This window comes from Penaeus vannamei, chromosome 3 (assembly GCF_042767895.1).
Source record: "Penaeus vannamei isolate JL-2024 chromosome 3, ASM4276789v1, whole genome shotgun sequence".
Taxonomy (NCBI): Eukaryota; Metazoa; Arthropoda; class Malacostraca; order Decapoda; family Penaeidae; genus Penaeus; species Penaeus vannamei.
Window position 1 is genome coordinate 6,471,244 of NC_091551.1, and position 10,000 is coordinate 6,481,243.

The following is a 10,000-nucleotide window of genomic DNA, read 5'->3' on the forward strand; positions in this document are numbered from 1 at the left end:
GCCCCACTTGGCCAAAGGGATTGTAGTCATGTAACCGGATGGTCTGTTGTTTCGAAAGGGAAGGAAGGGAGGAAGGGTACTCGGTGGAAAAGGGTTGAATTGTCTCTTTTTTTTTCTTCTTTTTTTTTAGCTATGTTATTCATTTCGGTTTCTTCGGGGCAGAGATTGCATAAAAAATAAATGCTCCGGTAAAGGAGAGTAAAACCTCTGTGTTCAGCATTCGTTGCAAGTACGCTCGTGTTGAATTGGTTCGATTCGCGTGAAACCCGATTCATTTTCTGAATCGGAACTGAAGGATTGAAGCTTCACTTTGGAAACCCTTGCATGGCGCAGGAACAGCACCGGAACACCTATGAGTCAAGTGACAGTCCGTAGAGGAAAAAAGTCAGCGAACCTCGCCTGACATTTCCATGGAACGAGTGCACGTGCGTGCGTGAGTATGTACGTGAGTGCGTCAGAGTCGGCTGTGTTAGTGACCGAGTGACTAGTCAGAGAGCCGGCTGGGAGGGGCCGGGGGAGGGAGGGGAGGGGGTGTGCGGTGGTGGGGGTGGAACGCTCCACTACACACTCTCACTCTCATGCACAGCGCGCCGCTAGTTTTGAAACTGGCAATATGGAAGGTAGCAAACTGATGCTGTTTTTTTTCCATATGACGAAAAGGCTCTGGAAAAAATGGTTGGAATACGAGGCGAGGCTCGAGCACCTCGCTCTCGTGTAGCGCCTGGACTTGGCACTCGGCCAACACGCGTGAAAGACCGCCAAGTCTTCGCCTGAGAAAAAAATCTGGTGTGATCGTCGAAATCAGAGGCAACAGCCCTTCGAAACGAGTCTCACGCCTTCTTTCTTCGCGAGCTCAACGATCTTCGGCGGAAATGCTGCGGACTTTTCGTCGAGGGTTGCACAAGCACAGGTGCTTCCTGTCTCGTTCGCAACACTCTCACTGGAGACGCCTCGCCCTCATCGGAGCGAGAGAAAACGGGGCGCGTGTCCGTCGCTCCGGCAGTCTGGCTTTGGCCGCAGAAGGTGACGGACGTACAGAGGTGCTCGCGCAGTTTACCTGGATGTCACTTGGGTAACGCGCCAGAAGCCGATTCTTCTCGTTATCGAAGGCACACAGGGGGCATCCAGGCCCTTATCTCACACGAAACGAGGAAAAGAAGCCCGAGGAAGACCTTTTTTCACGCGTGCGGTTGATTCCTCTTTCTCCCGAACGACGTTCATCTCTGCCGCCTCCACCATGCAGAACCTGGACGCAACAGGCACCACGATAGTCATCACCATCCTCCTGGAGGGGACGTAACAGCGCATCATCCTCACCAGCCTCTCGAGACGTCCCTCTTCGCCTCCCCCTCACCACGCCGCCCATCCCCCGCCTCTCGTCGACGCTGCACTTCTCATTTCATCATCGCCCTCACGCCCAGCCCGACGCCCACACAGTGAAGAAGACAGGAACCGCGAAGGAGAGATTGTCCCCTTCGAAGGCGCTGCAGTGAGAGAGAGAGAGAGAGAGAGAGAGAGAGAGAGAGAGAGAGAGAGAGAGAGAGAGAGAGAGAGAGAGAGAGAGAGAGAGAGAGAGAGAGAGAGAGAGAGAGAAGGGAAGTTGCATGACCCGCCGCCCAACCGCCTCCTCCCCCCCGCGCTGCCTGCTCCCGCCCCGTCGTCGTAGCCGCTAAGGAGGACCTTGAGACGCCCTTGGAGATGTGCGGCGAAGTTGATGCGTGGAAGATCAAGACCGTGCTGGTTAGCATCCTCGTCGCTTCGGCCTGTGCAGGTATTTTGGCTTCCTCGTCTTTGGCTTAGGGCTTGGGTTCGGGGCGACGGCAGAATTCGCAAGGCAAGGCAATTATGTTTTTATTTATAATGTTTAAAAAGTGAAAACGCTTGTAGGTTGGACACATTCAGGGGAACCGAAAATCTAGGTTCAGATCCCCATTTAGAAACGAGCGATGCAGCATCCATTTGTCATTGTTTCTTTTAACAGATTTACTCATATTAGTCTTCAACGCTTAAGAGAAATATCACAAATCAATATTCCCTCAAAACATTAGCACGCAGTCTCCTTTCAAAGTCTAAATACCTCGCGGGTGATCCCTCTTCTTCGCCTATAGCAAGACCGGCTCTCCGCCCCTTGCACAGGAGAGGCTCTGAAGCCACGACCTCTTCCGCCGCCACAGCCATAGAGTGTCATTTTTCACAGTGGCGTGGCACCCCAAGGTTACAGGCATCACGCCACCACCCCGCGACTGAATGCTTTCGGAGTTCCTGCGTGCTTGCCAATCCTCTTCCCATTTCCTGCAACCTTCGTGCGTCCTTGATCAGCGCCATCCTCACTGCCCTTCCGCTGGCCGAGGAAGGGCGTCCTCACCCTTGCGGCTTTCGGAATCCTTCGCCCGGTGTTCCACAGTCTTAGGCTAGGTTCTGGTAGGCTTGGGTAGGCTCTGTTAGACCAGGATAGGCTCTGCTAGACCAGGGGAGGCTGGGTTAGGCTTGGGTAGACTACGCTAGACTCGAATAGGCTTGAATAGGGGTTGCTAGACTAAGGTAGGTTGGGTTAGCTAGAGTAGGTTGGTTTAAGCTACGGTAGGATAGAGTAGGTTTTTCTATTCTAGGGAAGGTTAGGGTTAGTTAAGGAGAGCTAGTCAAGATTGAGTTCACTTACTTAAGGGACCGAAGAACACAGGGACTAGGAACCGTAGCTATATATCCCCACAACGAAATTCTTTAACAAAGGTGTCGTCTGCAAAACTCTGGTGGGTGCTGCTTGACCTTCAAGTACACCTGTGTGTGTTTGCAAAGTCATTTCGGCAGATTCTTTTTCCAGTGCTGACTAACGTCGTGTCTTGACTTTCGTTCAAAATCGTGGAAATCCCTCCCCATTCCCTCCCGTCAGATTATTTCTCGACGAGTCCTGCATTTTTTAAAACCGAAGGATATTCCGAGCATTTAGTCGTCGCGTTAATGGCTGGCCAATCTTGCTCAGGAATGCGCCGTTTCTGCCGGTGGGGAAATGAGGCCTTTGGGCGATTTTCCCACACTTTTCCTTTTTATGTGGCTCATTTTCTCAGGCATATTGTCATTACCCTTGTGTTGTTCCATGCTCCGCCACATTTGCACCATCATGCTATCGGCAGGTTGTAAGTTCGATAAGAATATGTTATACTTTGGTAACATGGCATGCATTTGTGACGTCATATCTCTCCTTTGCCATGACGCAGGATTTTGGTTGGTTGGTCTGTTTGTTTTTCTTTTTATGTGGAATATTTGCACATTTTTGTCGTGTTGGTAAATTGTTTTATTTCTTTTTCGTTTCTGTTCAATCAGTTTTGGTAATTTGTTGGTATGTATATTTTCTCTTAATTACGTTTAATTTCCCTGTCAATTCCTTTTATCTCCTCCCCTCCCACCTCTCTTCTCCCCTTCCCTCTTCCTCTTTTTATCTACCTCTTCTCCCCTTCCCTCTTCCTCTTCCTTTTGTCTACTTCTCTTCTCCCCTTCCTCTTCCTCCTATTATATACCTCTTCTCCCCTTCCCACTTCCTCTTATCTACCTCTCTTCTCCCCTTTCCTTTTCCTCTTCCTTTTATCTACTTCTCTTCTCCCCTTCCCTCTTCCTCGTTTTATCTACTTCTCCCCTTTCCTCTTCCTCCTCCTTTTATCTACCTCTTTTCCCCTTCCCTCCTCCTCTTTTATCTTCCTCTTCTCCCCTTCCCTCTTCCTCTTCCTTTTATCTACCTCTTCTCCCCTTCCCTCTTCCTCTTCCTCCTATCTGCCTCTCTTTTCTCCTTCCCTCTTTCTCTTATCTACCTCTCTTCTCCCCTTCCCTCTTCCTCTCTTTATCTACCTCTCTTCCCCCCCTTCCCCGCCCTTTTCGATATCAGAAACCAGTCACGTGAGAATTGCAAATAACTGCAACTTGCAAGCAATTTTTATAATATGCGCTTTGCTGCTATTTATCTGCAAGTCATTTTCCTGCGTTTTGTTTTCCTCTGTTTTAACACATAGCTCTGCATGTGTGTGTGTGTGTGTGTGTGTGTGTGTGTGTGTGTGTGTGTGTGTGTGTGTGTGTGTGTGTGTGTGTGTGTGTGTGTGTGTGTAAATTTATATGTGTGTATATTTATCTGTTTGTGTATATGTGTGTGTATACGCTTATGTACGTACTTATAAGCAAGGCTGACTAAATCATTTTATTTCTCCACCTTACATTAGAAAACATTCACAACGATATTTTCTGAGTTTTATCCCTCCATCATTCTTATTTTAAAAGGGAGACAAAGGCTGTCAAGAAGAAGAAAAATGTCGAGGATTCCCTTTTCAAGCTCATGGCTGCGAAGAGGTGTCATAAGCTGTCATATCCAAGGCCAAAACTAGCGTCACGTGTCATGGTTGAGTAGCCGTAAACAAAACTCATATTCATTCTTTTATTCTCCATTTTTAGACAGTTTATTTTTGTCTGCATATCGAGTTATATTCTCTGCTTTAATGGATATATTTCGCTGTGCCTATTCGTTATTGGAGTCTCTGGTTTTTATAGATATTTCGCCATATATTTTTTTGTTTCTTGGTTTTATTTATTCTGTTCTATGTCGATTTTGCTGCGCGGAAAAAATGAACAAAAGACGAGCGATTTTGGACGGTAGAAAGGGAGAATTACGCTTTCAAGTGGTGTTTGAAATGTGCTTCGGGAAGATCCAACTCTCCGAAGTTCAAACAAACGTGAAGTGCGAATAACACAAACACGAGGTGCGAATAACTCCGTCGAGGTGTTGGGTGGAGGGAGTGATGTGTCCTTCTTGCTCGGGGTTACACTGTAAAAGTACACAACAGTAAATTCTCGTGAATTAAAGTGGAGATAGATTGCATTATTTGTTTATTTACTGCATAATTTCTCAGATGAGAGTGAATACACTATATAATATACAAAGTATACACATAAACAATAATCTCAACACACACAAAAACGCACACGCTCATTCGCTTTTATGCACGCACACACGTACACGGATATGCAGTCTCTCCTCTCTCATTGCTTTTCAAACCTATTCTCGGGAAATCTTTCAAAATTCTAAGTAATCGTGTCAGCAAACAAGCAAATGACACGCACGCACCTGTACCAACAGTAATTTATCTTGCAGTGCTTAGGATCATGTTGCACAAACACAGTTAGTCTTATGCATACACAGATTTGCGATTTGCATTCAACTTGCATCGCGTTCTTTGCTCTTGCAGGCGCCAGCTCTTGCATAAACACATATTATCATGGACGCTTGTACAACTGCACATACGTTTCTGCGTCCAAAAACGCGCACGCACGAACACACACGCACACGCACGCACGCACACACACACACACACACACACACACACACACACACACACACACACACACACACACACACACACACACACACACACACACACACACACACACGCACGCGCGCGCGCGCGCGCGCGCGCGCGCACACACTTTCTCTCATTCACCCTCTCGTAAGATATTCTTACACAATTCTTATACTCTTATCTCGGTATCACGGACGGAAAAAATACAGAATAATAAGCAACATAGATAAGAAAAACATGTAGCAAAAAAACAAAGCATTTTCTTCTTTTGTTATGTAGTCTCCCTTTTATATTCAGTCTCCTTGCATGGCGGGAAGGAAAAGGTTTACACTCGCGCTCCCTTATCTACTGCTTCGCTTTCATTCGCTGCTTGGGGAATACAGTGCCAGATAAATGACGTTTATGATTTAGGAAGTAGCGAATGCACTAACGATACTATTATATTCTTTTGTTATATTATCTCCTTTTACATTCAGTCTCCTTGCACGGCGGGAAGGAAAACATTTACACTCGCGCTCCCTTATCTACTGCTTCGTCTCGGGGAATGCCAGATAAATTACGTATACATGATTTAAGAAGTAACAAAAACAGGAATGATACTAAGATTATATTATCTACGAGCTATTGTGAAACTGAATATAGGATTTTTATTCCTCTTAATAAATAAACAAAAAAATAGATCGTTGTGAGAGCAGTACCAAGAGGTGTGAAATCACTTACAAGAAAGAGGAAATAATTGTACACTCGACTGTCCCGTTCTGATCACACATTACAATTTTAATTCAGTAGACCCTTGATCTTTGCAGTTCACTTTCACTCTCCTTTTTTGCCTCTCCCTTTTTCTACCGCTCTCTCTTCCTGCATTCTCTCTTTCTCTGTCTCTCTTTATATCTGTCTGTGTCTGTTTTCTTTCATTCTGCTCTCTCTCTCTCTCTCTCTCTCTCTCTCTCTCTCTCTCTCTCTCTCTCTCTCTCTCTCTCTCTCTCTCTCTCTCTCTCTCTCTCTCTCTCTCTCTCTCTCTCTCTCTCTCTCTCTCTCTCTCTCTCTCTCTCTCTCTCTCTCTCTCTCTCTCTCTCTCTCTCTCGCTCTCCTTCTCCCTCTTTCACCCTCCGTCCGTCTGTGACTCCCTCTCTCCCTCTCCCTGTTTCTAAATATATCTTTCCTTTGTACTCCTCTATCTCATTCTAGCTTTTTGTCTTTATCAGCGATTGCCTTTCGTTTTCTCTTTTGTTATTCTTTTCTTTTCTCTCCTCATGATGGCCACTTCATGACCTGACCTTTTAAAGGATTTTTTTATGAGCTTTTAATACTTTGGCTTTTCTCTGCTGACCTCATGTGGGAAGACGGATCGTGACCTCTCATGACCTGACATATTGGGTCGGAAGCGAAAATGTAATTGGACTGATTTTGTTTTGAGTCGGTCTTCATATTAAAGGAATTTATTACACGTGGGTACAAATTAGAAAACTGATGAGCAAATGGAAGGTAAACTACCTTTTCCGGGTTCAAATTTGCACTTATTTATTGCGATTTTGTTAAGAAAGGAAGGATATCATTGGTCTTACGTTATGAATATGAGGTATAAGGCAGACAATAAGGTCCTTGGAATGTATAAACGACATAACCAAACGCGTCCCCCCGAAGGCGATCGAACCCCCTAACCCCACGACCCGATCCCCCGCAGCCGATTGGAAGGAGGATCTGTCCAACGAGCTGAGCATCGGCGTGAGCGACAAGGGTTACGCCCGAGCGGTGCTAGACTGCGAGGATGACCACATGGCCTTCGTCATCACCATGGAGGAGGACTTCGAGGGCGTGGTCTACACGAGGGGCAGTTTCCACGCCCGCAAAGGACCCTGCTTCCTGGACGCGACGGGCGGCAGGGAGTTCGCGCTCAAGTTCAGCAACAAAGATTGTGGAACAAAATACGTAAGTTCTTCGTCAAGGATTTGTATAAACATTTCCAGTATTATATACATTAAATATAGAAATTATAGAATGAAGTGAGATATTATATAAATAAATATAGAAATTATATATGGAAATTATAGAATGAAATAGAAAAAATAGATAAATATAAAAGATATAAAATTGGATATAGAAATTATAGAACGAAATACAGAAACTAAATATACATAATTTTTCCTTCCCAAAAAGATTATGTATATGTATATTGATTTTTTTTCTGATGAATTAATTACTAACCACAGGACAGCGCTCTGGGTGCTCACGTGAACACCGTGGTTGTGCAGCACGACGATGACCTCATCTTCCCCGGTGACCTCGCCTTCGCCCTCAGATGCCACGACCAGGTCACCGTCAGCGCCTCTATGGAAGGGTAATTATCAGCTTATTTCTATCGTGGGGTTTGTCGTGTGTATATTAATATTTCTTTTCTTTGTATCCCTCTTTCTCATTCTCTCTCTTTCTGTGTCTTTATCAGCGATTGTCTTTCGTTTTTTCTTTGTTATGCTTCTTTTTTTTTCTCCTCATGATGGCCATTACATAAGCTAACCTTTTGATGTCATTTATGAATTAAACAATAAAACTTAAAAGAATGGTTTGAGGGCCATTATGTGAAGGGTTTAATGTCCAGGTTTCAGTTAGCAATGATATGTTTGCTTTCTAGTACTAACCAATTTCGGTCGGTTTGTTAAAATTTTGCCAGACAAGACCCAATGAATTTTCATAAATACAGATGCAGAAATAAAGGCCTATATGTCTCTATATCTGATAGATATACATTTAACTATCTATTTTCCAGGTTGATATGCATGTCTAGCCTGATGAATATGCATTTATTTCTTTATTTATGCATGTCAAGTATCCGAATATTCTTTGGGTCTCGCACAATGCTAACAAACCGGCCGTTTGATTTTGAGTTGCATCAAATCCTCTGCAATGAAAAAAAAAGTTGCATGGCCTCAATAATAAGAATATTTGTAACGCGTGTAAACTTCCTACATTCCTTGATTAAAGAGAATTAAATTGTATTAATGAAAGCTTAACCACGACCTTCATTCTAAGTTCTTTAAAAATATCAAGTAATGATATAAGAATGTAATAATAATCATTCCACGTTGTTCAAAGATATCAAGTAATGATATAAGATCAAGATAGAAGGTAATAAAAATATAATAATAGAGATATAACGTAATAACGATATAAGATAATAGATAAAACGCAATAAAGATATAAGATAATAGAAATATAACGTAATACAGATGTAAGATAATAGAGATATGAGTTATAACATAATAAAGATATAAGATAGTGAATCTATACAGAAATGAATAAGCTTTAAAAAGTAGTAAATAGTTATCCTCAAACCAGAGATTTCAAGGTCGTTCTCCACTCCCCAGGGTCAAGTCCAAGATCACCCTCGTGGACCCGGATCCTGGCGCCAAGGAGGACTCCAAGGACGAGCTCTCCGCCACCTCCTCGTCTCGGGTCGTGACCTTGAGCCCGGCCCGCCCTTCGCCGCCCAAGGAGGAGCTATAGCGGAGCCTCAGGGACACGGAGCGGCATCGTCGGTTCTGCTGGCTTGCGCCTTCGGGGAGAGAGGGAGTGTGGGGAGCGGGGGAAATGGGGAGGGAGTGGAGAGCCGGGGAAGTGGGGAGGGAGTGACGACTGGAGCGGGGAGAGGTTGAAGAAGTGTGAGCGTGAGGAGGGAAAAAGAAGGGCGTAGGGGAGGAAGCGCGAGGCGGAGCGACGACCTCTCCTCCCGGCGTCTGATCATGGACTGACCAGCTGCCCCTTCAGCCGCAGCATAAAAGGGGCAGCGAAGGGGCGGCGTGTCCTTCTCTTCTTTCCCCTCATGCCACGCCCACGACCCCTTCCTTCCCCCTGCCAAGTGGAATGCACACGAAGACGCGAGCACTTCCCGGTGTCCGTTTGTGAAGTTGCAAAGTGGAAGTTAAGGGAAGTTGCACAGTATGAGCGCTGTTTTTGCAAGATTGATCTCATAACAAAGTAGTGTTGGTGAGGTAAGACTCCTTCCCCCGATTTTTGCTCGTATTTTTTTTCTTCGATAATTCTCTTTTATCCATTTCTTCTTATCGTCCTCCCCTTCCTCCTTTTCTATTCTCACTTTTCTGTTCTTCCTCACCTCCAGGAGGGTGGAATCTAAAAAAAGGGGGCAGTTATTTAACAAAGCCAAATATTCTTGTGGTATGAAAAGAAATCTCTGTTTATCGTTCACTTCGTCTTGACTTTTTAAAAATTATTTTTAACTGCACCAAATTTAGAAATTCTTCCCATTTGCCAAATGTTAAGTGAAAAAATAATATGACCTGGTGCTTTGATGCCAATATATTTCCCTTTTCGTTTGTTGTCATCATGGACATCTTTCCTCACCTGGTTTCTTCCTGCTTTCGAATTGGAATAAGAAAACGAGAGTAATACACTTCAAGGTTTTCAAAAAGGGCGCCATTTTCTACGCGGTCGACCTTGAAGCCTCAGAAACAAGTCTAAAACAATGGAATGTCGGCTTGCGTGTCATCTTTTATAATTTGTTTTTATATTGGTGTTTTAGGGATGAACTTGTACCTAAATTCTTTATTTTTCACAATCTCTACAAAACGACTTTTTAGATGTCCGGAAAATAATGTGACTAAATTTTAACAGCTGATCGAAGATGCCCCTTGCTGAGTATGGGTGATATT

At 44.5% G+C, this 10,000-nt stretch overlaps 1 protein-coding gene across 1 annotated transcript in view; it reads left to right on the forward strand.

The window, feature by feature from the left end:
- The first annotated feature begins 979 nt into the window (after positions 1-979).
- LOC113815913 (uncharacterized) overlaps positions 980-10,000 on the forward strand; it is a 10,116-nt gene continuing 1,095 nt past the window's right edge. Inside the window, exons 1-4 of the mRNA XM_027367924.2 lie at positions 980-1,771; positions 7,021-7,265; positions 7,547-7,674; positions 8,699-10,000. The exon at positions 8,699-10,000 is cut by the window's right edge and continues 1,095 nt beyond it. Coding sequence (XP_027223725.2) covers positions 1,699-1,771; positions 7,021-7,265; positions 7,547-7,674; positions 8,699-8,837 — 585 coding nt within the window. The 5' untranslated portion in view covers positions 980-1,698 and the 3' untranslated portion in view covers positions 8,838-10,000. The remainder of the gene's footprint in view (positions 1,772-7,020; positions 7,266-7,546; positions 7,675-8,698) is intronic.